Here is an 18,268-nt window from a genome sequence, read left to right on the forward strand (position 1 = left end):
ATGTCATAAACAGATATACCATGGTTGTCATGGGACATATTTTCACTTTAAAACGTAATTATTGTAATGGATTTTTTGAATGGAATACCATCTACGAGTATATTATATGAGTTTATCGATTCTTGAGACTTCTAGATGCTATGGGAATATCTGAATTCCTAAATTCAATGTTTATTGCTCCTAAATATTTAATATTCTCCTTATCTATCCCTCATTTTGTTGATATTTTTCTTATTCCGTAATTTATCCTATATTAATTTTTATAGTTTATAACAGCAAATATAAATTGGCTTGAATTGTGCTTAATATTTTTCACATCTATTTTTCTCTTTATAAACTACTTATCTACAAATATTATAAAAAGTAATGTGTTTCTTCTTCAGCTGTGTGTAACCAACTATATAAACAGTATTGCTGTTGCGATAATTTGATTCCTCCTATTGAATTTTCTTCTTCAAGATTTCTAAAGTAACAAGGGCACTTGATTTCTACTGATAGAAGATAGTAGGTAGAAAATACGTGCTTTATAACTCGTAGATTGAGTCACGTGGTGAAAACCTTCCACTGGTCTTACTATAAATGCACTCTAGATGTAGAATCTTGGTACAGTATCAAAATAAGTAGTTTATTGTTTCTACATCTTGTTTCGTTTGCTACTAGTAGTGTGAAGAAGTTTTGTATAAATTTTTCCCTATACTTCTATTTTTGAAACAATTTTTCGTTCTCTGCTTTTCAGCTCCTCTATACATGATGAATTTCCTTTGTCTTTCATATTTTTGGAGGCTTTGTCAAATAATATTTGGTTATTTTCATTATCGTACTCTCCTACTGAACATACTCTTCACACAACTACAGCAACTCTTACAATTACATTATCTGATGCGCGTTTTAGTAACGAAGTTGTCGCCTTCAGGGACTGAGTTGAACTTTATTGTTATAGAAATACGCGAAAAACAGTGTAATGCTACTCTCCTATTCATTAACTTCTCTAATTTCAGTTATTTTTTCACTTATTCTACTGCTTCTCCACCTGATTATTGTAATTATGTAGACTTCATTATTCAGTTCATTGCTGACATATTAGTTTCGTGATTAGTAAATGTACCTCTCCTATGTTTGCGCATTTGTAAAAACTGGTAAATTTTATTTTTCCTTTTTAGATCAGTTTGCCGAAATTACCAATATAGCAACTCCATGTCAAATAACAACGACGGGGGCATTGGTCCCATATCTCCACCAGTGTTACTGTCACCTAGCGGAAAATTACCTTCTCCGGGGGGAAAACTTCCTTCTTTGGATCCTACTGATAGATTTTTAGGAAAAGGCTCACCGTTTTCGCCATCTAATGGAGATCCACAAAGACATTCACAAAGCGATGATGACAGTGGGTGCGCGTTAGAAGAGTATACGTGGGTACCTCCAGGACTCAGGCCCGATCAAGTGAGTTGCGAAAATATATTGTAATCTATATCATTTGTGCATTTGCTTTCCTCTTCATGCTTTAGCTAATTAACTAAAATACCGAAATTCTAATATTAGATAAAATTGACTTTTTTCTTTCCTCACTACTAGGTATATACATATAAACTTCAATTTAATTAACTAATAATTATTATTTAATTTAATAAATACAGATAAAAATTTGTCGTTCTGACCTATTGGAACAACGTTTTTAAAAAAAAATTATACAGATTTAAAAAATTCTTGGAACGCAATCTAATACATGGAAAAGAAAATTTTTGGAAATTATTCACATTCATAAGAACGAAAAAGCTATAAATGGTAAAAAAGACCTAAATAATTCAAGTAAAATGTATAGCTCTAATTTATAAGTTTTAATAAAATTAAGGAAAAATTAATTTTCTTGTTAAACCAGATTTCTATTTTGATTCTATTTTTATTTCAATATTCATGATGTACGTGATCTATTGATTAATATAAATGCGTAAATTGTCAGTGTCAGTTTTGTTAAAGATTGAAAGTAGTCAAAACGTCAAATTTATATCCGTCTTTCAAAAATGAAAAAAAAACATAAGAGACTCAAGATAAAGACGATTTAGACACATATTTAAAAGGTCTAAGAGATAAGAAATTATAGAAAAATAATATGTTCACCATCGAGATAACCGTTGACACTAACACAATCACTGCTGGCCTTGACCTAACTGGTAAGCTAGCCACCTAGACCTTATAATTTTAATGGATCTACTGGTGGGTTTTGCCTTTTTAGTGCCCGTGGGAAGTATATTATTGGCGGGAGGGGTGATAAATGTGTGGAGTTTGGCTTCCCGGGGGGTTTTAGAGACAATGTTATTGTTGACCGAAGTGGTATTGGAAAGAAGTGGAAGAAGGAGGTGTTTCTAGGTTGACAGTAATCTCTAACTATCGTCCCTTGTATTCAGACCGTTTGGACGTTTCTTTATTTCGATAGCTTCTTTAATTGAAGGAGCGTAGTGAAGCGATTTTTATATTTAGATTTTTCCCTTTCCTATATTGGCCAGACAAATCGACGTAATCAACATTGTGTCCATACTGGACACACAATCAATTTCAATGGAACCAAAACTACTGCTCCTTCAAGCCCAGGATTATTCGAGAAGCTAACAAAATAAAGAAATGTCCAAACACTCTGAATACAAGGGACGATACCCAGAGACTACCGTTAATCTGGAAACACCTTCTTCTTCCACTTTTTTCCAATACCACTTCTGCCAAGAATAACATTTCCCCTAAAACCCACCGAGAAGCCGAACTCCACGCGCGGCAAAAAGACAAAACTCGCCATTAGGACCCCTATAATTAGAAGGTAACTCACCAGTCAGCCCAATGCCAGCAGGCCAGATTCAGTGTCAACGGTGTTCTCGATGGTAAGCATATTATGTTTTATTTCTATACTATGTTTTTGCTCCAACCTTTCAATATGTCGGAGTAGTCAGATTGTGGCCTTGGAATCTACCAAAAAAAGGGTGATTGCTTGCGTGGAGTAGGCATATTGAGACCACGGAATCGGATGACTTCTTCCAATGAACGATTAACCACACTATCCCCACCTGAAACGTAGAGAATTTTTAAAATCTCAATACGGTTCAATCCGTCAACCTAATTCTTTTGTTCATAATCCTGACTGCGGAAACCTTTCCGAACATTTCTAGTTTTGTGCAAACTGAATATCAAAGTGTACGAAACGTGAATATCAAGTTCATTGATTGATTGTTGTTAGTATTCAAAATGTTGTAAATTTTGATCCGGCTAGATTATGAATGAATCTGAATTTTTATAGGTTAGATTAGGTTAAGTCGATATGGAGGAAGTTGAATTTTACTTGTTGACTTATTTGAACTGATGAGATTGAATTTTTATAGAAATTGTTGTTCAAAAATCTTGAAGATATGCATAGATTACACTAGGGTTAATTAACAATTTTTATATTGATACACTGTTAATTTTGAGCAATATATGTTGTTTCTAAAACTAGGCGCTTTTTGTATTTGGTTTCAATCTAAGTTTTAAAACTTCCGTATTCATAATCCATAGAAAACGTCTGAGGCAAGCAAGCATCTGTCTGGGTATAATTAGCTGTCACTAAGACGTTATTCGATTGGTTTATTTGATCGACCAACGTATTTTTTACCACAATTAAAACAAGGCATTTTATGGTAGGCAATTTATTAGTTGTGTTCTATCTTTGATTTTTTTAAATGCGCATTGATATGTCAAATTTTCTTCATCTAATACAATACTTCCAAATGAAGTCAAGAATATCTATAAAAAACAACCGTAATAATATAATTGGGATAAATTGAAATGAAATGAAAGATTTTAGCAGTGCCAACATACTAGTAAATTTTTCAGAACTGTCACAGAACAAATTGACTGCATTCATACATAGATTAATATTGCACAGGAGAATTATATCCCAAATTACAAATATTATTGAAGAACATGGTTTACATTGTAGATTCAAAGTAGAAAAATTATTTAGAAAAGTGAATTTGTCGAATCAAATCAGTTTCATTTAAATAGCAAATTTGGTCTGAATGTACAGGGTGTTTCAAAAAAGGTGATTCCGTCTCTAGAATATATAGAAAACTGAAAAATATTTCCTCAATAAAACATTTTCGTAACTCCATACATATACACATTTTTTACGATTTTGCTGTATCTACTGGCAACATTGCATTGAAATTTAATACGAATATGTTTTGGAAGCTGATACACCCAATGAATTTATTTTATGTCTGACTCTCATAGAGGGGGCTGGTTACACGGCTCGTACCAATTTGAATTGAACACAACTTCTTCAATATTAGATTTATTAAGCATCATTTAACTTTCGATCAATAAGGTACTCTTAATAAAACGCGATACTGTGTACCGTTTTCGGAATATTTTGATTTGAAAATTATAAAGGAATAACCGATAAAATGACTACATTTGAAAAATTTGGGATTGATGGCTTTTGTTTCTTATAATGTTTTTAAAAAATCCAGTCTAATCAGTATAGGATATTGTTTCACCAACCAAAAGCTCTTGCCAGACGATCTACCGACTAGAGTGAATTTTTGTCAAAAAGTACAAGAAAGGACAGCCCTCAATCGAAATTTCTTAAAATGTATTTTTTTCACGGACGAGGCCACTTTTACGCGACAAGATTTAACGCAAAATAAGCGAATATCTATTATATTATATATTATATCTATATACTATTTTTTATGCACGATAGAGCTTCTCCGCACTTTAATAGTAGGTGTCGTAATTGGTTGAGTATTGAGTAACAATTTTCTGAATTGATGGATTGATAGAGGTGCAGAAGCTCCGATTCATTGACTTCCTTAGTCATGCGATTTTAAACCCTTTGATTACAAAGTTTAGTCATATTAAAAAAAAAATATGCTACAGAAGTAAATTCAATTCAAGAAATGCAAGATAGAATTCAACGTCATTTTAATGATGTCATAGCTAATTCCCAACCGATTAGAAGATTAACAAGAGTACCTTTTTGGTGCAAAATTAAAGGATGTTAAAGTTCACTAAATTTAAAATCATATTTTTTTTATTAATGGTTCTTGTTGTTCTTGGCCTACCAGAATTTATTTTTTTAGATCTCACATTCCCAGTTTCTCGACAACGTCGTTCTTCAATGGCTATAAATGTATTTTCACTTTTCTGTATAACAGGTAACAGCTGCACTAAAGTTTATAATAACTTTATCAATACTTTATACCAGCATCGGTTATTTAATTAAATGATGTTTAAGTTCACTTGAAATTTTGCTTAATAAATCTAATATTGAGTATGTTATGTCCAATACTACTTGGTAAGAACCGTGTAACCAGCGCCCTCTATGAGATTCAATACAGTATTGCTAGTAGTTGCGGTAGAAGCGTAAACAATGTGTATATGTTTAGCGTTACGAAAATGTTTTACCGACCTAATATTTTTCAGTTTTCCATCTATCCTAGAGACGGGAATACCTTTTTTGGAACACCCTGTATAAAATATATCATTAAAACTTTTTATAAAGCAAGAGAGATTAACTGTCAACCTACACGTAAATTATACCGTTATAATTCGATTATTCAATTATAAATATATTATATATATATATATATATATATATATATATATATATATATATATATATATCTTGTTACTCAGTGGCCTAGATTATTTATTGATATTACTGGCGATAGGAATTATTAGTTCTTAATTGGCTATGCGGACACTACTTGCTCTTAACATATCCATATATAAAAAACTTAATTTAGGATCAGGTAAATAACAATCAATTTTCCAAAGAATTTTTAAACAAACTAACACTACCAAGAAAACTGTTTAATACTCGCATATTTTTAATTTATAAAGAATGAAACAGTGTTATGATTTTTATCACATTCTTATTATCAAAATAAATTTCTAATAGTCTAAATTGGATGGTATGGTTTAAAAGTTATGTTGTTTTAGCATAGCGGGGATTTATTGGAACAACCATTCGCATACTGGAACTGTATTACATTGAAAGTGAAAATGATTTCAGGTTTGACGTTATTTATTGTTCAGAAGAATTAAAAAGCTATGAGAAATTAATACAAAATATGAGTCTATTGGAAAATGTATAAATTACTACAGTTCTTGAATTGGAGCCGACTCCTCCAATTTCAGTAGTTAGAAATTTTCCTACAATTGCGCACAAGAATAATCCTTGAGTAATATCTTCATAATATTGTTATTGTCGAAATAATAATTACAATAAAAAAATAGGAGCATTAGTTATTAGGGAATCAGGCTTCGATAAATGTTTAGAGATTTAAAACTGTAAAATTATATACTCAAAACTTTTTACAAAACAAACTAACAGTGTTTTTGCAAAATGGACTCTCAAGAACTATTAATGAATTTGGAAAGTATTTCAATAGGTTCTCATATATTTTGGTTTACTGAAGATATTCTCAGATACAGCATTATTACGAGTCGGTAGGTATCGTAGCATACAATTTTTTTGTGAAAATCAACTTTGTGTGTGTGAGTAGGAGAAGGGATGGCCTTAGACTAGGCTATTGGTCACAGACATTTTTGTTTTTGACTAATCGATGTGCATGATTTGAATAACTATTCTTGTTTTCTTAATGAAATTTATTATAGTATCTAAAATAGCTTTTTTTGAGCTTGCCAAGAGAGAGCTAATATTTATTGTAAGAGGGAAGTTACGATTAATCATAGAAATGTATACAGGGTAATTCATTAAGAATGTCCAATCTCTGAACTGTAGATTCTAGACCTCAAAATATGATGAATCTGCTCAACATCCCTCATGCAAATATTGCTAGTTTTCGAGATACAAGGTGTTCAAAGTTTAAATTTAAATTTTGATTTTCGCAATAATTTTTTATGTTTTCACAATTTCTCAATGAAAATTAGCAATTTTACGTTTTTTAACATGAGGAATCATAAATCGCACTCCAATTTAACATTACTAATAGAGGGCGCTAGTTACACTTGTCTGTGTTAATTAAATCAAAGAAAACTTTTTTTGGGCTAAACTTACATCCAAAATAATGAAAAAAATATTAAAAAGCGTTAAATTCTACAAAAAAAGTTACTCTTCTATGATTCGTGTAACTCAATCGGTTATCGAATTATTTGCTTCTAAAAAGTTCAATAAATTTTAATTTTTCATAAAAAAATTTTATTAAATATGTAACAATAACAAAGTTGTAAACAAAAATAAAAAACTTCAAAGCAAATGCTCAAAATGCCCAACATTTACTTAAATACACTTTATGATCCGCTTTCGTAAAGATCTCTTAATATGAAATAATCCTTGTCTATTATTTTTTCTTTATAAACTAATGCCTTCATTTGCGACCAAATTTAAAAATCCAAAGGATTTGAAACAGAGCCTCTTGGTGGCCAAACAAAATCACTTTCACGACCAATCCATCGATGCGGAAACTGTTCGTTTAAGTATTGACGAACTTGTAAAGAATAATGTGGTGATGATCCACTTTCGTAAAGATCTCTAAATATCAAAATCACATTCGTGAATTAAGCCGTGATTTAATTTTTCGTTTTCTTTACAAGTCGGCTTGTGTCGCTATTAGACAGTTTGTGTAGAAGCAAAAATTGAATAATTATCAGAATAAGTAGTACATTAGTATACCATTTATTAAAAATTTAGTAATTAGCAAGTGTAATAGTTATTTATCAAATAATGCCCAGACATAAGGATTTTTCCAATAATGAGATTCGCGATATGATTTGTGTGTGTTATAGTGGTCCAGCTGCGGCTCGAAGATATTCACTATTATACCCAAATCGAAGGCAACCCAATTACAAACTGTACCGAAATCTTTACAACCACTCAGGTGAAACGGGGTCTTTACGCTCTAAAACTGAGCACGGTGCTACAAAAAAAATCACTGTCGATGAAGAAGATGAAATTTTAATTTTTGTTACGGAGAATCCAGATATCAGTACTCGCCGATTAGGTCTGCAAATAGGTATAAGCCAATCATCTATTTTTAGAATATTGAAGAGGGAAAAATTGCATCTATATCATTACACTTCTGTTCAGAATTCATTACCTCAAGATTTACCTAAGCGTTTACAATTTGCCCATTTTTTGCAAGATAAATAAAATGTTAACCCAGATTTTCTGGATACAACTCTTTTTACTTATGAAGCAACATTTACCAGACGAGGAATATTTAATCATAAAAATAATCATTTGTGAGATTCTGAAAATCCACATGCTATGAGGGAAACGCATTTTCAGCACGAGTTTAAGGTTAACATTTGGTGTGATGTAATATGTGGTTATTTAATAGGTCCTTTTGAACTTCTAACCAATTTAAATGTACCCATTTATTTAGATTTTCTTCAAGAACATTTACACGAATTACTAGAGGATATACCTCTCGATATAAGACAAAATATGTGGTTTTTGCATGACGGAGCACCATCACATTATTCTTTTCATCAATACTTAAACGAACAGTTTCCGCATCGATGGATTGATCGTGAAAGTGAGTTTGCTTGGCCACCAAGAGGCCCTGATTTAAATTCTTTGGATTTTTCAATTCAATCATCATATTTTGAGGTCTAGAATCTACAGTTCAGAGATTGGACATTCTTAATGAATAACCTTGTATATATTAGATATAGCTACTTCATTTTTCTTGCACTACAGAAAAACATGATTTCTATCGCCTATACGTTGCACCTGCAAAATGGTCATTGTAAAATACCAAATTCATAAAAGTGCACCGGAAAACAACCATGATTTAATTTTAGTCGTGTTATTATTCCTGTGTATTTTTCACTATAATAATAATTTGTTATATATAGAATGCTATTTGGTAAATTTGGGTGAAGCTGGGAATAAAGATTTGTTTGATGTTTTGCTTAGGTTTTTTAAGCTTTTCTCCATCTGATTCTAATAGATTTATTATGTTTGCTAATTACATTAGCATGTCAGAAGAAGTTTAAGTACTCTTCTAATTTGCAAGCTTCTTTTGCCTCATGATCTACCATCTCGTTACCCATAATGCCTCTATGACCTTTTACCCATATGAGAATAATTTGTTTATTATCAATGTTTGTTTGGTATAATAAGTTTTTATTTCGAGGATAAATTCCTGATTATAAATATTTGATGGAGACGCTTCGATAGCATCTGAAACTGATTCTGAATCTGTCATTGTAGCAACAGTTTGAACTGAATTTAGTACTACCACACTAAACATTGTTTATCGCCAACGCTTCGGCGGAGTAAACTGAATAAAAATTGGTATTCTAAATTTTTTAACATGATTAATATTTGAAACAAAAAATGCTGCTTCTGTTCATTATGGTTTCGAGTATTAAGTTATTTATATTGATAATGTCGGAATATAAGGGGTATAATATATGACGGTTGGCCGAAATACGGTATCTGCAGTATAAATGTTGATTAAGGTAGGGCTCAGAATAAATCCCTGAGGTAAGCCGTTATATGCTGAATGTGGATTATGTAATACGTTTTTAAGATCACGTAAAAATATTTTTCTGTTATGAAAAAGATTCATAATATTGGCACCAGTCATTGAATAATTGCAATAAGAAAACTTTGGCGGACTTAGATAAATTATAATTATTTTGTATGAGAAACCATCTAGACTGGAGCAAGGTAAATCGATCGAGTCAGAGTCAGTGTACTAAAGTTTTGAGATATGGCGACATTGATGTGAATATGTCAAATTTCACATTGCCATAATAAAGTTTGACATTTTTAATGGTGAACGTACTCAGAACGTGTTGTCAGACAAGTGGTATTTGAGTTGTTTACATATTTTGAATTATTTATCTTGTCAAAAAATGATATTAAATCACAAAAATTCTCATGCGATGATAGCAGTATCCCTATCAACTCGCTTCGACTTTTGGTGGTGAAGCACCATCTCGAGCTACCGTGTTCCGCTGGTTTTCCTAATTCCGAATAATGGTCACACTTCGCTACAGGATGAATTATCGTAAATGTTGTCCAACATCGACTGTTGGGTCAGAAAATATCAATGTTGTGTGCAAATTGATATTGAAAGATTGTCATTTGTCACACCATGAAATTGAGGCATACTTGAGCATTAGGCTACAAAAAGATTGGTCGCTTTATATATTTTGATAATCGCATCGATGCTTTCCGTAAACTGATATTACAATATCGTCAAGAAATGCTGAAAAAATTCAATCGCGGCTCCTCAAAAGACGACTATAAGATCATGAAAGGCGATGAATCATGGATCTTTACTAACAAAACTACAATCTACTATATGGGTCTCTTAAAACAAGCCAAATCTAAAAAAAGTTGTTCTTCCACTAAGCACTTCGAAACAAATAGTTTCGAAGTGCTTTTACGGAATAATTGAACATGTCATCAACGTAGAATGGTCAATTTTGAAAGGTACACTTGCATTTGTTTACCAGAAGTGTTCAAAAAAACCAGGGAAACCAATTGCAGAGTACGAATCATTCTCCACTACGACAATGCGAGTCCTTGTCTGGCACTAAATGATTGTTTCTTACACCTGAAGGAGCGGTTGATACGTTCAAATCATATGTAACCATAGCCAATTATAAATATTTGTTTTTATTTGTCTATTTAAAAACTTAAGTAGGAGCCGTCGTAGCTTAAGAGAAGTACTTTTTAATCATCGAAAGCTCAACAAAATACAATGAATTATTTTGGAGTTACTGATAGTTATTTCCTTAAATATTCTGATACCAACACTTTTACATGATAGACAGAACAGACAGTATTTAGGACTAACTAATCAAGTTCTTTTCAGCTTTCAAGCACTGTCCATTTCATTTTAGGAGATACAAGAATATTTTCCAGAAAATAACTATCATTTTAGAAGAAAATAATTTTCAAAATTTCCTCTTATTCTGTTTAGTAATTTTTTTACACCAAGCCTCTAGGAGAATTCGAAATATGGCCAACGCATGTTCTTAAATGGACGCCCAGTATAATTTTCATGTAACCTGAAACAATACTAGAAACAAAAAAGTAAACTTAGCTCTGAATTCCATCAGATCGCTAAAACTATTAAGTAGTAACTATTAAGCGAAAATGGCAAATTTCAGTTAACCAACTGATGTATTTCAATGTTATCCAATTTTTAATTTATTGTTATGCGATGTGTGAAATTTTTGAATTAGACAACTACTACATGAATTGTACGTATTAGAAAACTAAAAGTTACAATACTATGATAATTATGACGAATTCCTTGATTCATCCGGAATGTTATTATATTGTATTTATTATTATAGCAACCAAATAAAAATTGTAATATATGTAGGGATAAAAATGAAAATTAGTTCTTACAAGATGTTCAGTTCATTGGACATTAAATTCTCAAATACTCATTGTTTTTTTATTCACTACCACTTTTCAAAGTTAAACCATCTCAGAATTAGCATATATGTTTTGTCAGGTAGTTAACAGCTACTTTCAGCTCATTTGTTTTGATCTTCCATCCTACTGTCTGTATCGTTTATTTTTATTTCATTCGATGATGAAACGAAACGAGTTATTAAGTCACTTAGCTTGACGACAGAAATTCATGGGGATTTCCCTACTTGCAACACGTCTTAAAATTGAATTTTCATTCTCTCAGTTTTACCGTTTAGCTTAATATGGGGGATGAAAACTTTAATAAATATTCAAAGCCAATAAATATTTTATGCCTGCTAATATACACCATTTCTAATAATTTCTAAAAAAATAGGAAACATAAAAATCACATTTTTTTGACTCGTAGTCATTACAAATAATAAATAAAAATTCTGTTGATTCAGAAATTTATTTCACAAATTGAGAAAATATAGCTATGGTATACATCTAACGATCAAGTTGACATTGTAACTTCAACATAATTGTCCCTGAAAATCTATATTTTACTTAATTTGATCACTTATTTCGACATTGATTTGCATGGACTCTGATGTTTGTTGTTTTCTTTTAGGAAACCTGTGAATTCATTTTCATTTATTGTTGAATTAGATATTAACTCCCTTTAATCTTAGTCAAGCAAAATATATTTTTCTCCAGCTTAGTAACTTATGTGTAGAATGATCTATTATTGATACCTATCCTACACTTGAGTGAACATTGCTAAGAGCCAAAATATATCAAATGTCTGGAGCTGAATTCATAATAAAATGTGAGGAATAACATTAAGTCTCCTTCAAAGACGAAGTTGTCCACATTTAGTTTTTTTTTAATCGGAGATAATTCTTGCGTTGTTCAGTTATCAAAGCTATCAATAGCATGTTATTGTTTCATTTTGAGAAATATCTATTATGAATATTTTTTGAATAAGTGTAGTGTTTGTCGGATCTGAAACTCGAATTTAAATAAAGTGTGTTAATCACGTTTCTGTGGTGCATAATATAGTGACAGAATTGGGTTCAATTAGATAAAAAGGTTGAGAAAATTATGAGTTAACAGTTTGGTTTTGACCGATTCACTGAAACCGTACACCCTACAAGCATTTATATTGTAAATTAGACAATTCTGTGATTCAAAATTGTTCATTAACAATAACTTGTTTTTACTAGAGCAAAATGCTTGACTGAATGATGATTTCTTAAACGTTAATTTTCTGATTTTTTTTTGTATTTAGTTTCCGATAAGTACCTGTAGTAGTGTGTCATATTATTATTCCCCAAAAATCATTTTTTCATAATCTATATATATTTTCACCGTATCCGTCACAATAAATTCATAAAATATATTAATAATGGGTGAATCTTCACACAAAAACTATTTTGGCACTTAGTTGTATTTTCGCTAGATATATTTCACCTCAAAATGTTTATAACGCTATAATGTCTGTTATACATTGTCCAGTCACTACAAAACAGTTTTTTCTCCTATTCTGTAATCTCCAACTCCACATGTACTAAATCCATTTAATGCTAGTAGTGAACGCACTCCCGATGAAACGAAATCTAATGAAATCGCATCTGGGACTCTCATAACGGCTTCCTTAATTTCATTACGGTACTGAGGAAACATGACTAGAACATAAAAGATTCTTAAGTAGTCGAATATTATGCCTCTTCGACTTTTGTTGTTTTTATGACATTAGAGTGATATTTTTCCCTTCTCGCAGTTTTGGTGCTTTTATTTATATTTATGTAGCGGGAGAAGGAAGCAGTGAAAAATACTAGTTTTCTTTTTTTCATCGTGGATTACAGATTCCGACGGGGTGTACTTTTATTATAAGTATTTAAGTAAAACGAACCCCCTATTTAGTACCATTTAAGTTAACCGTTTCTAGTCTGTTGCGTGGATTACAGTGGATTCGAATAAATGTGTAATATCAGATATAGATAGTGAAAATACTTATTTTGCATAAATCAGAAATATTCACAATAAGTCCAACAAATATCATTATCACTTTATGAACAAAACAGATCTTAATTTTAATATGAGCCTTAGTTCAGAGCTAGAAACCATGAAGATTTCAAAATAAAAAAACTGATGGTTTGACCTGATTTTTAAGATAGATTTTTATTATGGAAGTATACTTTGAAAATAATCTCAAATCTATTTGATTATTTTCATTTAAAATTCCAATTTCAACATTTAAAGACAAGAAATTCTCATTATTGTGATAAAATCATTTGATATATCAATTTGACAATTTGAGAGATTATAGCCATCATTACTCTTTACATTTTAAAATTACATACAATCTTTCAGAATGCTGTGCCAAATCAAAGTTATATTTTTTTAAATGGAACACACATTTGCAATCCGCTTGTCTTTCCCAATACAATAATATGGGATTGAGATGAGTTCAACCAGGTATTTGAAAAGTTAAAATCAATTTTCCGTAGAAATCGTAATAAGTTCAATCCACTCTACAATATAAGAGAAATTGAAAAATGAAGATCTGTTGCAGCCAAATTGTTCGAATCGTATTTAAAATTTTGGGACATTATTCATTTCGTTAATATAGAATCTGATACAGGTTGAATCATAATACAAATACATTATTTTTTCGGTTTTTTTCAAATTAATTTTATATGAATATCGAAAAATACTATCAACATATTTCTTATTTTATTAACTTTTCTATACCTAAAATTAATTGTGGGTTGGATATGATTTATTTGTCAAAAACTGATATTTTATCAATGTTTTTTAATACTGTAGAGGTTGAATTACGGAGACAAGAAAAAATCCAAATAGGTGTTCGAAATGACCTCGAAAGACATCTATGCATGCTTGAAAGCGATCATTGTAAGAGTAACTCACATTACGAAGCATTTTTATAAAAAAATTTCGAAATTGAATCCATATACTCTCTATCATGTCATCCCTTGTTATTGGTGGTATTTTATACGCTTCATTCATAATGTGACCCAAGAAAAATATCATTTTATTGAAATCTGGTAATCTTGGTGCCACTGTACTGGACCATTTCTTCCGATCCATCTTTCTTCAGTTCACTACCAATTACTTGAGTGAGCATCCTTTGGCGTGTACGAAGTGAGACTTCTTGCAATTAAAGAGAGAATTGCGTTATTAGAAAATCTAAATACATTTCAGCATTCAAATGTTCTTTAGAAAAATACGGTCCTAGTACATATTCACCAATAATGCCTCCCCATATATTCAACAACCGTCTAATTTGACTGCGTGTCCCTATGTGATATGCATCAGTTAATAGATAAAAGTGAAAGTGAAACTGAACCTGTGCGATTGAACCACTCCATCAATCTCTACAACCTTGGTTTTGTAGGTAGTCGCTTTCCAGGAAAACGTTCATATGTTAATCTTACTGACAGGAAGGCGTTTTCATTGCATTCTCCAAATATCGAGATCATATCAATCATTTAATCAATAGTGAAATGCATTTTTGTCCTAGTCCAAATTCTTCAAAACACCAAAAAATGTGCCAAACCGCTAAATCAAAAAACAATGATGTACCTGTTGCCATGTCATGTCATTATCAAACATCAGTTATTGACAAATTAATCATACTCAACTTACAATGAATTGTTAAATGATTTGATATAGGTGCGTAATAATTGTTTTGCACAGAAAAATCAAAATGTCTCAACAACTAATAATTTTAAGTATAGAAATTGTAGTATTATTGAATAGTCATTTATATATATTATATATTATTGAATAGATTTATTTGAGAAAACACCCTATATCAGATTCAATGAGTATCAATAAATTGATTAATTTTATATAATTTTAACTACTACTCGAATGCTTTGATCACTACCATTCTTCATCCTTGAATTTCTCTTGCATTGTACTTGTTACGATTTTTATGGAAAATCGTTTATCACTTTTTAAATACCCCATAGAGCAAATAACAACTCTATATTATTGTAATGGGAAAGTCAAACTAATTCCAAATATGCAATGTTTTATTTAAAAAAATGTAATGGCATAGCATTCTGCAACACTCTATCAGATTGTGAATAATGTTAAAGGAGGCACACAATAACTGTCAACAGTTACGAATTTACATAAACCTCTTATTAGCTGGTTCCTTTTTGTCATTAATAATTATTCTCATAATTAATGAATTCATCAGCCTGTTGTTTCTTTTCTACAAGATTGCAGATCAATACTTGTCGAACTAACTGTTCATCACTATTAAATCTTGTCAGTGCCAATAAATTTCAGTTCCTATTAGGAAACAAGTCGAACAGGCCGTGAGGTTGTCGATGTAAATAGTCACTCTTAATTAATCATTGTAATTAATTAGCTTATTTGCTCAGATCAACGTCTTTTCTTCGTCTGTGGTCGATGATTTATTTGATTTGACATACATTTGGTATTTTGGTAATTTGAAACAGACCACACATTCACTTTATAATTGGAAAATGGAAAAATTAAAGAAATCTATATTGACACGGATGAAAAAATGGCTGCCTGAACTTTTATTCTGAAATGAAACTAATCACAATATGAAAAATTTCAAAATTATGTTCGAAAAAAATTATGTAACAGAAATATTTTGCTACTGATAAATATAAGATAAAAATCTATTCAACCATAATTAGTTGTCATATATTTTAGAATTTTAGATTGTTTCAATCTTTTTATCAATAAAAGCCTGCTCGTTTCTAAGTGTGTGAATCATTTTTAAAAATTATCGTTTTCTTCTATTTCAATCTGTTTCAAGAATTTTTAAATTTGTATAATTGATTGTATGGTTTTTCAGTACTTAATGGTTTGTTGATGTAGTTTTATTTTTTCATCGTATCAATCAATTTTCAAATCTATGTCCCAATAAATCAGATGTCTGTCCAATTTAAAAAGCGTCTAAAACATTCCAAGGCACTGGATATATATTACTTCTTCCTGAGTAAAACAAATAGTAGACAGCTTACAATCATTCTATATAGTTCAGAAGGCATTGAGATTCAGAAGTGGTGGATTAGTATTATTGTATGCACATTTATAATATTCAACAGAATTGGATCAATTGAAAATAGACAAAGCTTAAGGTAGTATGGATGGTATTATTTCAAAAAAAGTCCTTAGTACAAATTTTAGGTGTGTAGTTTTCGTCACTAGATAATTCAAGTGTGGGATGAATTTATTTATTATTTCACGGAAACAAATGTTCATTTGTAAGCATATAAATTTTCACAAACGAAATTGTTGGACCTACATCTTGGAAATAAACTGAAATTTATCACCAGGAATCATTGACGATACATAATATTGAAGCCTTTTCACCTTAATTGCAGTAAAACATGGATGTGGAATTGAACTTCGATAAAAAATCACTTTTTAAAGCCGTTTTCATTCATTTCTATATATACTGATTATATATCCACTTAACCCATTCCATTTGACGTTTCTCCATACTATTCACTTTTCTACTATTGTTGAGACTATGTTTACAGATTATTCCTACTCAGCATGCCAAACACTCTATAAATAATAATTTCTCAATAATAAGAGAAGCTGGAATATGGAGCACAAATTTTTCAATTTAAAACTCAACTTTGACATCAATTGGGATTTCTAATTTATTATTTATATAAATATTCAAATATTAGTCTATCCTAGCACATGTATGTTGCATATGAGAGAAAATTATCACAAACCTAAATCCAAATACAATACTTAATAGTGAAAGTAAAATGTTTCATTGAAAAAAATATCTATTAGAATTAAAGAAAATAGTACTGGCCACGCTACCAGTAAATGACGTACTGCACACTGATTCTTCAAATGCTACACCATATTCATGACCAACTATCAAAGTGTACCTTGTATCAAGATGAACGACTAATTTCTTCGTGACCTACACAACAGCCGCAAACGTTTATGAATCATAACCGGAAGCGCGATTTTCTTTAGATATACACGAGGTAAAAACCTTAGGTAGTACCTTCCAGAAGCAGCGACAGGTCATCGTCGTGCCTCCATTTAATGCAAATATCATATTATAACAATTACACCAAAGATATGTAATAAGTACTGACTCATGTAAATTGAAATCGTGAATATCAAAGCGGGTGAAATTGAAGGAAGCATGTGTGGTCGCCGATAGTACCACCGTTGGTATCAACTATGTGCATAGATTTTCGATTTGCATGATAAGTTGATTAAAATCCAATTACCGCTAGGGTTTATGAAGAAATAACGATGAAAACTGAATAAATATATTGTATGCTGAAAAGTCGATCCACTGAATCTGAGAAATTGAACGCAAAAGTAGTATTCGGTAAGTTTTGTTGTAGCAATTCAAGATTATGTCCTATGCATCATACTTCGCCATGATATTGTATTAGGATCGTAGGAAAAATCCATGTTCCAAAGAAATCCATGTTTCAAATTCGTAACGTAACGTCTACCTTTGAGAAATTGTTTTCATTATATAATACTCATCAAAATGAGTTATAAAACCATAATAGAAAATAATATTCAATTTTTTTTTAATATGAAAGTGGTAATAATTATTATTTTAATAAAAGATTTACTGAGGTAAATTTTGACTCATTATTTATCAACGTGGTTTGATCTGTTCTTTTGTCCATGAAGAACAATCCGTTTCAGTTCTATCCATCTGCTCACTAGAGAAACCTCTCCAGGAATGTAAAAATAATAAACTCGAATCAACAGGTGCCCAATGGATCTACTATGTTGTAGTTGTACCTGAAAAACCGATACAATATATAACGCAAAGGTCCACTACACACAACAGGTGCGAGCTGATGGTGTAAAAGAGTCGGT

The 18,268-nt window shown here is 30.9% G+C and overlaps 1 protein-coding gene across 6 annotated transcripts in view; it reads left to right on the forward strand.

Annotated features, from left to right (window-relative positions):
• The window catches only part of LOC130897272 (protein prickle-like), a 629,019-nt gene that overhangs the window by 581,123 nt on the left and 29,628 nt on the right, over positions 1-18,268 (forward strand). For all 6 annotated transcript variants that reach the window (XM_057806039.1, XM_057806041.1, XM_057806038.1 and 3 more), the window contains one exon: positions 1,161-1,440. In XM_057806039.1, coding sequence (XP_057662022.1) covers positions 1,195-1,440 — 246 coding nt within the window. In that variant the 5' untranslated portion in view covers positions 1,161-1,194. The remainder of the gene's footprint in view (positions 1-1,160; positions 1,441-18,268) is intronic.

This window comes from Diorhabda carinulata, chromosome 8 (assembly GCF_026250575.1).
Source record: "Diorhabda carinulata isolate Delta chromosome 8, icDioCari1.1, whole genome shotgun sequence".
Taxonomy (NCBI): domain Eukaryota; kingdom Metazoa; phylum Arthropoda; class Insecta; order Coleoptera; family Chrysomelidae; genus Diorhabda; species Diorhabda carinulata.